The sequence below is a fragment of the Bos indicus genome, chromosome 11, assembly GCF_029378745.1.
Source record: "Bos indicus isolate NIAB-ARS_2022 breed Sahiwal x Tharparkar chromosome 11, NIAB-ARS_B.indTharparkar_mat_pri_1.0, whole genome shotgun sequence".
Taxonomy (NCBI): domain Eukaryota; kingdom Metazoa; phylum Chordata; class Mammalia; order Artiodactyla; family Bovidae; genus Bos; species Bos indicus.
In genome coordinates this window covers 93,114,054-93,127,859 of record NC_091770.1, presented here as the reverse complement: position 1 = coordinate 93,127,859, position 13,806 = coordinate 93,114,054, and the positions used below count along the sequence as shown (strand labels likewise).

General features: G+C 41.5%; 2 protein-coding genes across 2 annotated transcripts; both read left to right on the top strand.

Moving 5' to 3' along the window:
• Positions 1–204: 204 nt before the first annotated feature.
• Positions 205–1,137, top strand: LOC109565860 (olfactory receptor 1L8-like). Its single transcript, XM_019969816.2, has one exon. The coding sequence runs from the start codon at positions 205–207 to the stop codon at positions 1,135–1,137; it is 933 nt and encodes a 310-aa protein (XP_019825375.2).
• A 6,536-nt stretch (positions 1,138–7,673) lies between these two features.
• LOC109565863 (olfactory receptor 1L8-like) lies at positions 7,674–8,606 on the top strand. The gene has a single exon (XM_019969818.2). The coding sequence runs from the start codon at positions 7,674–7,676 to the stop codon at positions 8,604–8,606; it is 933 nt and encodes a 310-aa protein (XP_019825377.2).
• Positions 8,607–13,806: the final 5,200 nt, after the last annotated feature.

Here is a 13,806-nt window from a genome sequence, read left to right as displayed (position 1 = left end):
ATGGACTACAGCCTACCAAGCTCCTCCGTCCATGGGATTTTCCAGGCAAAAGTATTGGAGTGGGGTGCCATTGCCTTCTCCGCTCAGCTGCTAATAGTGCCTAAATAGAGGACAACAAAGACTTGCTGCGTTCTTGTAATTTGGGCTGTGGAATTGGAGCATGATAAATAACAAACCTTCTTGTACATAGTGAGACCAAAGTCAATGGAAAGACTCAATCAAACCAGCAGTGTCTCTGAGTTCATACTCCTGGGACTTTCCTCGCAGCCAGAGGACCAGAAACCACTCTTTACCCTCTTCCTCATCATGTACCTGGTCACCATAACAGGGAACCTGCTCATCATCCTGGCCGTCCGTTCTGACCCCCAACTGCACACCCCCATGTATTTCTTCCTGAGTTTCCTGTCTTTCATTGACATTTGCTTCTCAACAACCATTGTCCCCAGGATGCTGGTGAATTTCCTGTCAGAGAACAAGACCATCTCCTATGCTGGATGTCTGGCCCAGATGTATTTCATATATGCCTTGGGCAACACTGATAGTTATCTTCTGGCAGCCATGGCCTATGACCGCTATGTGGCCATCTGTGACCCCTTCCACTATATCACCATCATGAGCCGCCGCCCCTGTGTCCTGCTGGTGGCCTTCTCTTGCTCACTGCCTCACTTTCACTCACTCCTACACATACTTTTGCTGAATCAGCTCACCTTCTGTAACTCCAATGTTGTCCACCACTTTTTCTGTGACATCAACCCTCTGCTGAAATTGTCCTGCTCCTCCATATTTGTCAATGATCTCACAATAAAGACAGAAGGGCTGGTGTTTGGGGTGACCCCCTTTCTATGCATTGTTTTCTCATATGTGCAAATACTCATAGCAGTTCTCAGGATCCCCTCAGCTGCAGGGAAACGCAAAGCCTTCTCCACCTGTGGCTCCCACTTTGCTGTGGTGATCCTGTTTTATGGAAGCATCTTTTATGTCTATTTACAGCCCTTGTCCAGCTACACTGTTCAGGACCGAGTGGCAACACTTGTCTACACAGTCCTGACCTCCATGCTCAACCCTTTCATTTACAGTCTGAGAAACAAAGACATGAAGAGGGGCCTGGGGAAGCTGCTGGGCAGGAGGAAATCCTAGCTAGAAGGAGGAAATCCTAGCCTTTTGGGGATATGTTTATGGGTTTCTCTGAGGCTCTAAATCCTGTTTCTGCTGGTTCTTGACAAACATAATAAACTCTTGTAGGTCAGTAGATATGACTCACATGTGTCATGGATGTTAGGTTGCACCCAATTCTTTACACATGCAACTACTAACCATGGAGTTTTTATGATGATTCAGGAATAGGCTCCAGGTCTACCAATATCTTGGCTTCCATTTTTCATATATCTGCAACTCTCTTTCTGCCCTCCTCTTCTTCAGGAAACCACATCTTTTTCATTCCTCCAAATGTTGAAACCTTTGTTTTCCACAAAATTTCCTAGAACATACATCTGTTCAATAACTTTTGATTCTCTTAATATAATTTGGGTTTCAATGTAATTTCTATAATGAACTAGCTTTTTGAAAATCGTTGCAGTAATTTAGAAAAAAGAAGCAACTAGACAGAGATGGTGACAAAACAGAGACTTAAAAAACTGAAACTTCCACCAAGCGAGGAGTGTGTCTAGTGCAACAGTTATACAGAGATTGTGCCTCTTCCTTCTTCCATATTTTTGACAGCAGAATGTTCTGGCTCTGTAGTGAACAAAAACCCAACTCTTATGCATGTTAACTATCGTTATTGTGGTAATCATTCTGTAATAAAAACATCTATCAAATCACTGTGTTGGACACCTTTAACAGTGTCATGTGTCCATTATATCTCAATAAAGCTGGAATAAATAAATAACACTTGTCAAGAGAATGAATGAATAGAAAGGCAGACACATGGATAGTAAGTGGAGGAGACAAAACCCAAAGCCAAGACTGTCTGTCTCTACATTATTTATTCTTGATATGTAGATGAAAGTTTAAAATAAATTCACCACAAAGGAAAAGGACCCATGGGTATTGCATGAGGCAGTGGTTTATTTTGAGGGTGGTAGCCGAATGTACCTTCTTATCTATAACTTTACTATGGATAATGTTTACCGAAATACACAATATTTTCTGTATAAAATTCAAAAGTTAATTTCCCTTTAATTTTCATGCCAAGAAGCAGTTTTACCCTCATTTAAAGGGTAAAGGAAGAACCTGAGGCTTCTAAAGGCTAAGTAACTTCTTCAATGTAACTACTAACAGAAAAGGGCAGTATTCTAATACATATCTCTTTTCCTCAACACTAAACTTCAAACACTGCTCTGAGACTAAACGCTAAAAACACATGCTTTTTTTATCCAACATCCATTTGCTACATATGACAATATTCTTTGCATGGCTCTGGGCTTTAAACATACATAAACATTAACTGCATACCACATGGAAAAATGTCTAGTCCACATGCCAACCCAGATACTGGAAAGCACAGACACTGAAAGCACATAGATCTACCACTGTGTTCCCTGAAAGCGTTAACCTTCCACTACATTAACCGATGACCTGCCAGGATCTAGAATACACCTTGGTCCACATTTGAATGTCCGAAAATAACAAGATTCACCCCAGTGAGTATTTGTCCATTCTTGATAAAGCATATCACTTGGGGAAACTGAAACAGGCCCATGACATAGTGCACTGAGGTTCAGAAGCTCTGAGATTAGTCCCAACATCTATTCAGAAAGTCTCAAGGGTCCTCTGTCCCTTTGGAGTCAACAGTGCTAGTTGTGATTCCTCTTCTGCTTTCTCTGCCTACAGAGATTCCAGGACAAACTCTATGAAGAGATTATTACATCTCAACTCCTTCAGCCTAACAAACACCCCAGAGGCCAGCAGTGCAGACCTCAGACTCATGAGAAGCTGGCTGGGCTTCCTCAATCAGGAGAGTCCTCCCACTTGAGTCAGAGCATCTCTGCCTTCTGAGATCTGGAGCTGGCAGAAGCAATAGGCAGCTAGGGACCAAGTGTTAGGAAAGAAGTGGGAGTTGAGGTCAGTGAAGGAAAACATGTTACCCCTTTGGAGTAGCCTATCAGCTCCTCCTCCATCTCTGTCTCCTTGTCAATCTGTCCAGAAGTTCATGGGAGACATACAAGGAAGCTGAACTTTGGCTGAGAAGCAGACTTGACCTGATAAACAGACGTGGTGCACATCATCTTCTGGAGTGGCTGGGAAGGAAAGAAAAGCATCGGGATGTGGAGGTGAGCTTCAGAAGCTGGCCACTCACTTGGCTACTCCAATCCAGTTTGGTACCTTACTCTTTTCTCCCTGATACTTTCAAATATTTCATGGATTGAGAAGTCATAAGTCCAGGGAGGTAAAACTCACTTTTGAAATTCAGTTTTAAGTCCATGCAGTTGATCTTCTAGGCCATATATACCATTTGTTTTTATGGAAACAAAACCCCAGCAGTAGAAAGAAAACAGAAAAAAAAAAAAAAAAGATTGTAGTCTTGGCCTGATCCACTCACCCTCTGCTTTTAGAATATTCGAGTCAAAAACCTTCCTCCACTCCTTGTCTTCAACCTGGGTGCTTCTCACTTCTCTGACCTAGAGCAACCAATCCCATTAATTCACCAAATCTCCACTAATTTTTGTATTCCACATTCCCCAGGCAGCCCTTTCACAAATGACTCACTTTTGAATATTGATCTGTGTGTGATGTACTGCTTTACAGACATGGTGTCTCCCTTGTTATTCATAAAACATCAGGAACCAGCTTGTGAGCGGGTGATGAAGGATGAACCAATGTCATCAGCCCAGGGTACTGTCCTCTGTACGACTCCAACACCAACACCAGACATGCCCTAGTCATGCATGGCCAATTTTTCCACCCAATTTGGCCAGTTAATCATGGATATTCACATTTTCAAATTCCACTATCTCTACAACACAGAAAGATAGGCCACCTCTCTAGCAAATACAAGGATAAATTCTGAATATGGGAGAAGAAAGTGTGTCAGATAAGGAGGATAGAAGGGCAAACTGTGTAGGAAATTGTCAAAACAATTAAAATAAAGCCTATGTTGATTGTTATAGACAATTAACATGCCAAACCTAGAGGAGGAGTAGCATGATACTGGAGAGCATAAACTTAGAGTGAGCCAGCTTGGATTCAAATTCTGATTGCTCTTCACATCCTTGAAAGTGAAAATGAAAGTAGCTCAGTCGTGTCTGACTCTTTGCAAGCCCATGGACTATACAGTCTATGGAATACTCCAGGCCAGAATACTGGGGTGGGTAGACTTTCCCTTCTCCAGGGGATCTTCCCAACCCAGAGATTGAACCCAGGTATCCCACATTGCAGGTGGATTCTTCACCAACTGAGCTATCAGGGGAGCCTTAATGTCCTTAGTGAACTTCAGCAAACCACTTCAATGCTGTAAGCCTTAATCTCTTAAAATGCTTCATAATTCCTTAGGATTTAGTAGGATGCTTAATATAAACTTGATACATATACTTACTCACAAATATTGGTCATTATTTTTAACATTAATTACCAGTTCATCCTATTGTTGATGCATAAACAAATATTCCTTCCATTAAAAACTTACAAAATCCTGAAATTAGCCAGACAATTTGGCAGTGAGAGATGTGATACTTTATGTACATAAATTAATTGATTTTAAGAACATCAAGAAATAGAAGATAAAGGACAGTGACACAGGGACTGATAAGAATCAACAGCTTCTCCTGCATGCTGACAATATGATTTTGTCTCTTCTAAGTGTTTTAATGCATTATTTTATGAACCTTCGTGAGAATGTGAATATTTTAGTCCAATATTACACATGAAGTATTTGAAATTTAAAGATATTTGATAACTTAGACTATGAGCAGTTAATTGTAAATGAAATAAAATATTAATTTAACAATGTTAAATAAATTAATAGAGCAATCAATAAATTAATATATAATATAAAACCTTAAGGGCTTCCCAGGTTTCGTTAGTGATAAAGGATCTGCCTGCCAGTGCAGGAGATGTAAGAGACATGGATTCAATCCCTGGAAAGTTCTCCCAGATAAGGGAATGGCACCTCACTCCAGTATTCTTGCCTGGAAAATTCCATGGGCAGAGAAGCCTGGCAGGCTATAGTCCATGGGGCCTCAATGAGTTGGACACGACTGAGTGACTGACCACACACACACACACACATAAGACTTTATATTTTTTTCTTTTTTTAATTTTATTTTATTTTTAAACTTTACAATATTGTATTAGTTTTGCCAAACATCAAAATGAATCTGCCACACGTATACCCGTGCTCCCCATCCTGAACCCTCCTCCCTCCTCCCTCCCCATACGCTCCCTCTGGGTCGTCCCAGTGCACCAGCCCCAAGCATCCAGTATCGTGCATCGAACCTGGACTGGCAACTCATTTCATACATGATATTATACATGTTTCAATGCCATTCTCCCAAATCTCCCCACCCTCTCCCTCTCCCACAGAGTCCATAAGACTGATCTATACATCAGTGTCTCTTTTGCTGTCTCGTACACAGGGTTATCTTTACCATCTTTCTAAATTCCATATATATGTGTTAGTATACTGTATTGGCGTTTTTCTTTCTGGCTTACTTCACTCTGTATAATAGGCTCCAGTTTCATCCACCTCATTAGAACTGATTCAAATGTATTCTTTTTAATGGCTGAGTAATACTCCATTGTGTATATGTACCACAGCTTTCTTATCCATTCATCTCCTGATGGACATCTAGGTTGCTTCCATGTCCTGGCTATTATAAACAGTGCTGCGATGAACATTGGGGTACACGTGTCTCTTTCCCTTCTGGTTTCCTCAGTGTGTATGCCCAGCAATGGGATTGCTGGATCATAAGGCAATTCTATTTCCAGTTTTTTAAGGAATCTCCACACTGTTCTCCATAGTGGCTGTACTAGTTTGCATTCCCACCAACAGTGTAAGAGGGTTCCCTTTTCTCCACACCCTCTCCAGCATTTATTGCTTGTAGACTTTTGGATCGCAGCCATTCTGACTGGCGTGAAATGGTACCTCATAGTGGTTTTGATTTGAAAGCATTTCCTCTAAAGTCAGGAACAAGACAAGGGTGCCCGCTTTCACCTTTACTATTCAACATAGTTTTGGAAGTTTTGGCCACAGCAATCAGAGCAGAAAAAGAAATAAAAGGAATCCAAATTGGAAAAGAAGAAGTAAAACTCTCACTATTTGCAGATGACATGATCCTCTACATAGAAAACCCTAAAGACTCCACCAGAAAATTACTAGAACTAATCAATGATTATAGTAAAGTTGCAGGATATAAAATCAACACACAGAAATCCCTTGCATTCCTATACACTAACAATGAGAAAACAGAAAGAGAAATTAAGGAAACAATTCCATTTACCATTGCAACGGAAAGAATAAAATACTTAGGAACACATAAGGCTTTAAAATGCTTTAAGTACCACTGCAATATGTCCTTTTAAAATGTATTAAAGAATACACTGCCTCTGAAAATTAGTTTAAACACTTTAATGATATAAGTATATTCATTGTAGGGATTCTAATGGTAACCAAGAATATATAAATAACCAATATCTCAAAATGCCTGAAACTTCTGATGTAATATGTAATTCACAAAGTATGGATGAATATGCTGGCTCTAAAAAATTTCTTTAAAGAACAACTGCTGATGTAAGATCTATCATTATAGAGAATTTTGTAGTAGCAAGGAAGAGAGGCAATTTTCATGTCCATTATGAGGTAACTGGGTATGACTGGAAAACGCATACTTACATGTTTCTCATAGTTATCTTTGAATAAATATGTGAGAGAAGAAATTTTAAAACATGAATTGAATAGTTAACAATGGATGCCCTTCTGTACAAATGTGGTTTAGGACAGGGGATTAATGAAAGGAAAAACAATTTACAAAAGAGGGGAGACTTGCACAGACTGATGATAGCACGCCGTGAGCTAAGGAGGGTGACAGACAAGTGTGTCCAGACAAGGACAGAAACACTGTTGAACTGGGTTCAACATTCCTCTCAGATATTCCCTGTTGATTATTTTGGCAAATGTTTATGTCTACTGAAGACATGCAAAGATAAAGTTTAATTTTATAACAACTGAATTTGCTTTGATAAAGAATGGGGGTCGTATGACTTCAGTATCTAAAATACTCCCCACCCCCAATGATCTCTTACACTATTAATACCCTCTTTTTTAACAAATGTATTGCTATTTGGTATTATATTACATATACTGTTTGTAATCATCTGACCTATCAACCAAGCTACATGAATTACATAAAGGCAAAGATTTCTGCTTTGTTGCTGTGTTCCCAGCACTAGGAACTTCCTAGATTTCCCAGACTAGGAACTAAGGAAATTGAATTGGAGGTTTCTAAAGGAAAACTCTTCTTCTGTTCCTCCTGGTTTCAGCACAAGGTGCTTATGATAATGTGGATTTGGGAACAGAGGAGCACATCAAAGACCACGAAGGTAACGAGCTTTCCCAGCACAGCTGCCAACAGTAACCAAACAGAGGAAACAAAGTTTGCTGGGTTCTTGTGATCTGGGCTATGGAATTGCAGCATGATGAATAACAAACCTTCCTGTATCTAACTAGACCCAAATCAATGGAAGGACTCAACCAAACCAGCAGTGTTTCTGAGTTCATCCTCCTGGGACTCTCCTCCCGGCCTGAGGACCAGAAGCCACTCTTCATCCTCTTCCTCATCATGTATCTGGTCACCATAACAGGGAATGTGCTCATCATCCTGGCCATCAGCTCTGACCCCCAACTGCACACCCCCATGTATGTCTTCTTGAGTGTCCTGTCTTTCACTGACATTTGGTATACAACAACCATTGTCCCCAGGATGCTAGTTGACTTCCTGTCAGAGAAGAAGACCATCTCCTATGCTGGATGTCTGACCCAGATGTATTTCATATATGCCTTGAGCACAACTGATAATTGTCTTCTGGCAGCCATGGCCTATGACCGCTATGTGGCCATCTGTGACCCCTTCCACTATGTCACCATCATAGGCCACCGCCGCTGTGTCCTGCTAGTGGCCTTCTCCTGCTCATTGCCTCACCTCCACTCACTCCTACACATACTTCTGCTGAATCAGCTCACCTTCTGTGACTCCAGTGTTCTCCAACACTTCCTCTGTGACATCAACCCTCTGCTGAAATTGTCCTGCTCCTCCATATTTGTCAATGATCTCACAATAAAGACAGAAGGGCTGGTGTTTTGGGTGACCCCCTTCCTATGCATTGTTTTCTCATATGTGCGAATCCTCATAGCAGTTCTCAGGATCCCCTCAGCTGCAGGGAAACGCAAAGCCTTCTCCACCTGTGGCTCCCACTTCGCTGTGGTCATCCTGTTTTATGGAAGCATCTTTTATGTCTATTTACAGCCCTTGTCCAGCTACACTGTTCAGGACCGAGTGGCTACACTTGTCTACACAGTCCTGACCTCCATGCTCAACCCTTTCATTTACAGTCTGAGAAACAAAGACATGAAGAGGGGCCTGGGGAAGCTGCTGGGCAGGAGGAAATCCTAGCTAGAAGGAGGAAATCCTAGCCTTCTGGGGATATGTTCATGGGTTTCTCTGAGGCTCTAGATCCTGTTTCTCTTGGTTCTTGACAAACATAATAAACTCTTGTAGGTCAGTAGATATGACTCACATGTGTCATGGATGTTGGGTTGTGTCCACTTCTTTACACATGCAACTACTAACAGTGGAGACTTTATGATGATTCAGGAATAGGCTCCAGGTCTACCAAATTCTTGGCTTCCAGTTTTCATGTATCAGCATCTCTCTTCCTGTCTTCCTCTTCTCCACAAAACCACATCCTTTTCATTGCTCCAAATGCTGTTGAAACCTTTGTTTCCCACATAATTTCCTAGAACTTAACATATATCTGTTCAACAACTTTTGATTCCCTTAATATAATTTGGCTCTCAATGTAATTTCTGGAATAATCTATCTGTTTGAAAGTCGTTGCAGTGATTCAGAAAAGGAGAAGCAGAGAGAGAGTGACAGGATTGAGGCTCTTAAGAAACTGAAGCTTCCACCAAGCGAGGGTTTGTCTAGTACAACAGTTATCCAGGGATTGTGCCTCTTCCTTCTTCCGTATTTTTGACAGCACAATGTTCTAGGCTCCATAGTGAACAAAAGCCCAACTCTTAGCCCTGCTTAGCCAGGTGACCTAGTAGTTCAGCACACAACTGCCCTGATTATCAGGCCAGGGTACATGAGGCTGAGTTGCCTCTGGGTCTCTACCCTGGTCATCTGGTGCCTCAAATATGCCTCGAGGCACTGGTCTTGTTCTCTCTCTTAGCTTTAGTTCCCTTAGAGAGTCCCCTCTTGCCACCATCATAATCATCCAGATCTGCCTGCTTCCCAGAGAAAGTGCATACATTAATTCTATGTACTTAGAATTAATGATTCTAAGGAGAGTATAAAAACCCACATGTGAACATTAAAGGCAGATATAACTAGGAACTTCGGGAACCATTCAGAAACATACTGAGTGCTCTGGGAAATAGAGTCATCTAGGCAAGGACTTTATACTGTTCACTTCTGTTTCTTCCTTTATTCTCTATTGTTACTCAGTGATTTTATACTTTATTTTATATCTGAATATTTCATCATTTATTCTTCTTCTATGTTCTTCTTGGAGCTATTATTCAATAGGTCTCATGTGGGCCTGTGAACCGGCATTTTAAGGAGCACCCCATACAAAAGACTAACCTAATCTTTATGTAGGAAGCTGCATGATTGAAAATTCCGGACCACTCCCTCTGTCCCATTATTTGTATTCTGTACTCATGCCTTCACTTATGCTATATCAAACGTATAATCTACATGTATACAGATACTCACTGATTGCAGCATTTTTCATAATAGAAAAAGTTAGAAAAATTAAAAATAATCTAAATGCCCATCAATAGAGAAATAGATAAATAGTGGTTCAATTTTTCCATAGAGAGAAATAATCTGTAATAGGTATACATAAGGAGGTATATCTCTAGGACTGACCTGAAAAGCCATTACGAATATAACTGAAAATGTCTATGAGAAAACCTGTTAGGGCAAAAAAAGAAAAAAAAGTATATCAAAAAAAAAAAAAAGTATATATATCTGTGTGTGTTTGTGTGTGTGTGTGTGAGGGTATATTTTTCTGTATCTGGTGAGATTATATACCCAGTAAGAAAACATATACCCTTACACACACACACACACACACACACATTAACTCACACACCATTATACAAAAGACTGGAGGAAATAATGTGTGCTTTAAAGTCTGCACATATTTTTAACATCAGATTTTTTAAACGGGGACTTTTTGTTTTTATAAACAAACACCAATTGTTAAGGGTAGTGTAAAATCTATTGCTCTGTTGTTCCTCATCATTGAGTTTTGTTTTGTTTAAAAAGCAATAATATCGCATCATGATAGGAAAGAGCTGGTAGAAAAGAGGTTGGATCACCAATGGGACCCTCCATTGAATGTCCTAATGCTCATTTTGATGAACTAGATAAGGAGGAAACACTTCATGCATGAAACAATCACACATCTACATAACATAGGGTTTTTGCTATCAACACTTGGGTTTGGAAGAGAAAATCCTGTTCTTTACACTTTTCTCCAAGACTGGGCATGGCCATGGAACTATGGCTATGTCCCTTGAGTCAGTCTGAGTGAGGTCCAAGAATTTTCATTTCTAACAAGCCCTCAGGTGATGCCACATACTGATTAATAAAAAATACTTTGAGAATCACTAGTCTAGTAGATATCAAGACCCACGATAGACCTATTGCAATGAAGGCTATGTGGATATTGGTGAAAGACTAGACAAACAAGACAGCTGCTATAAAATAGAGAGCACAAGGGGCGGTCCTAAGATGGTGGAGGAATAGGACAGGGAGACCACTTTCTCCCCCAAAAATTCATCAAAAGAACATCTAAACGCTGAGTAAATTCCACAAAACAACTTCTGAATGCTGGCAGAGGACATCAGGCACCCAGAAAAGCAGTCCATTGTCTTCGAAAGGAGATAGGAAAAAATATAAAAGACAAAAAAAAGAGAGACAAAAGAGGTAGGGACGGAGCTCCCTCCCGGAAAGGGAGTCTTACAAAGAGAGAAGTTTCCAAACACCAGGAAACACTCTCACTGCTGAGTCTGTGGTGAGCCTTGGAAGCACAGAGGGCAACATAACAGGGAGGAAAAATAAATAAATAATTAAACCCCACAGATTATGAGCCCAACTGTAACTCCCCCAGCGGAGAAGCAGCGCAGACGCCTGCACCCGCCACTAGCAAGTGGGGGCTGGGCAGGGAGGCATGGGCTGCGTTGCTTAGAGTAAGGATCTGGCCTGAATGCCCCGAGGGCAATCTGAGTGAACTAACTTGGGCTAGCAAAGCAGGCTCTGGGATAGTACCACAAGAAAAGCTCTAAGACACCTCCAGGCCCGTGCACAGAAAAACGACTGAACAGAACTAGCCAATTGCAGGACATCCCTCTCTGGTGACAGGCAGCCAGAGCCGGAAGGGGCCAATCGCGCCCCAGAGAGACATTATCTACTGAACTGCAAGCAGGCTTCTTTGCTAACTAAGACTTCCTGGGTTCTGGACAGTGAACATCCGCATGAGAAGGTGCACCAGTTGTACACCCAGAAAACCGAGCAGCAGGGATGGGGGAGGCGATAAGTCGCAGTGACCGTGCTTACCAAACACCTCATCACCTGAGATGCTCGGACCTGGAAAGGGCACAAAACGCAGGCCCAACCGAGTCTGCACCTCTGAGGAATACCTGAGTGCCTGAACCTGAGCGGCTTAGAGCTGGGAGGTGCATGCAGCCCAGGGCCAGCCTGGGACAGTTCCCGGCGGAGCAAACTGGACCCTGAGCAGTGTGGGCATGGAGGGTGCACGCACCATGAGCGGGGGCAGGCCCAGTGTGGCCAAGACACTGCGAGTACACGACAGTGTTATTTGTTTGCAGCGTCCCACCCTCCCCACACTGTGACTGAACAAGTGAGCCTAAAATAAGTGTCCACCACCGCCCCCTTTTTGTCAGGGCAGAAATCAGACACTGAAGAGACCAGCAAACAGAAGAAGCTAAAACAGAGGGAACTGCCTTGGAAGTGAAAGGTGCAATAGATTAAAACCCTGTCGTTAGTACAGACTGAGGCCTTTAGATCTTGAGAAATATAAGCCGGGCAAGGAACTATCCAAAAATGAACTGACCCCACAATACCCACAACACCAGAGAAAGTCCTAGATATATTTTTACTATTTTTATGATCATTCTTTTTTTTTTTTTAATTTTTAAGTCCTCTATTACTCCTTTAATTTTCACTTTTATAACCTACTATTATTTGGCAAAAAAAAAAAAAGACCCTCTTTTTTAAAGCAAACTTCATATATATATATATTATTATTATTGTTGTTGTTGTTGTGACTTTGTTTTTTTTTTCTTTCTTTCTTTTTTTTTCTTCTTTTCTTTAATATTGTATTTTTGAAATTCCAAACTCTACTCTAGATTTTTAATCTTTGCTTTTTGGTATTTGTTATCAATTTTGTACCTTTAAACCCTATCTTCAGTACCCATTTTTACTTGGGAGTGAGATTACTGGGTTGACTGCTCTCTCCTGCTTTGGACTCTCCTTTTTCTCCACAAGCTCGCCTCTGTCTCCTCCCTTCCCCCTCTCTTTTCTACCCAACTCTCTGAATCTCTGTGTGTTCCAGACAGTGGAGAATACTTAGGGAACTGATTACTGGCTGGATCTGTCTCTCTCCTTTTGCATCCCCGCTTTTATCCTCCTAAGCACCTCTGTCTCCTTCCTCCCTCTTCTCTTCTCTTCTCTGTACAACTCCGTGAACATCTCTGAGTGGCCCAGTTGTGGAATGCACATAAGGAAGTGATTACTGGCTAGCTTGCTCTCTCCTCTATTGATTACCTCATATCATTCGGGTTGTCTCCAACACCCTCATCCCTCTTTGCTTCTCCATGTAACTCTGTGAACCCCTCTGGGAGTCCCTCACTGTGGAGAAACTTTTCATCTTTAACCTAGAAGTTTTATCAATGGTTCTGTATAGAAGGAGAAGTCTTGAGGCTACTGTAAAAATAAGACTGAAAGCCAGAAGCAGGAGGCTTAAGTCCAAATCCTGAGAACACCAGAGAACTCCTGACTCCAGGGAACATTAATTGACAGGAGCTCATCAAACACCTCCATACCTACACTGAAACCAAGCACCACCCAAGGGCCAACAAGTTCCAGAGCAAGACATACTACACAAATTCTCCAGCAACACAGGAACACAGCCCTGAGCTCCAATATACAGGCTGCCCAAAGTTGCTCCAAAACCATTGACATCTCATAACTCATTACTGGACACTTCATTGCACTCCAGAGAGAAGAAATCCAGCTCCACCCACCAGAACACCGATACATGCTTCCCTAACCAAGAAACCTTGACTAGCCACCTGTACAACTCCACCCACAGCGAGGAAACTCCACAATAAAGAGAACTCCACAAACTTCCAAAATACAGAAAGGCCACCTCAAACTCAGCAATATAAACAAGAGGAAGAGACAGAGGAATAACCAGCAGGTAAAGGAACAGGATAAATGCCCACCAAACCAAACAAAAGAGGAAGAGATAGGGAATCTACCTGATAAAGAATTCTGAATAATGATAGTGAAAATGATCTAAAATCTTGAAATCAAAATGGAATCACAGATAAATAGC

Bases quoted from the DNA above. Each gene is read 5' to 3' on its own strand.
- LOC109565860 (XM_019969816.2), top strand. From the start codon at position 205: ATGGAAAGACTCAATCAAACCAGCAGTGTCTCTGAGTTCATACTCCTG.
- LOC109565863 (XM_019969818.2), top strand. From the start codon at position 7,674: ATGGAAGGACTCAACCAAACCAGCAGTGTTTCTGAGTTCATCCTCCTG.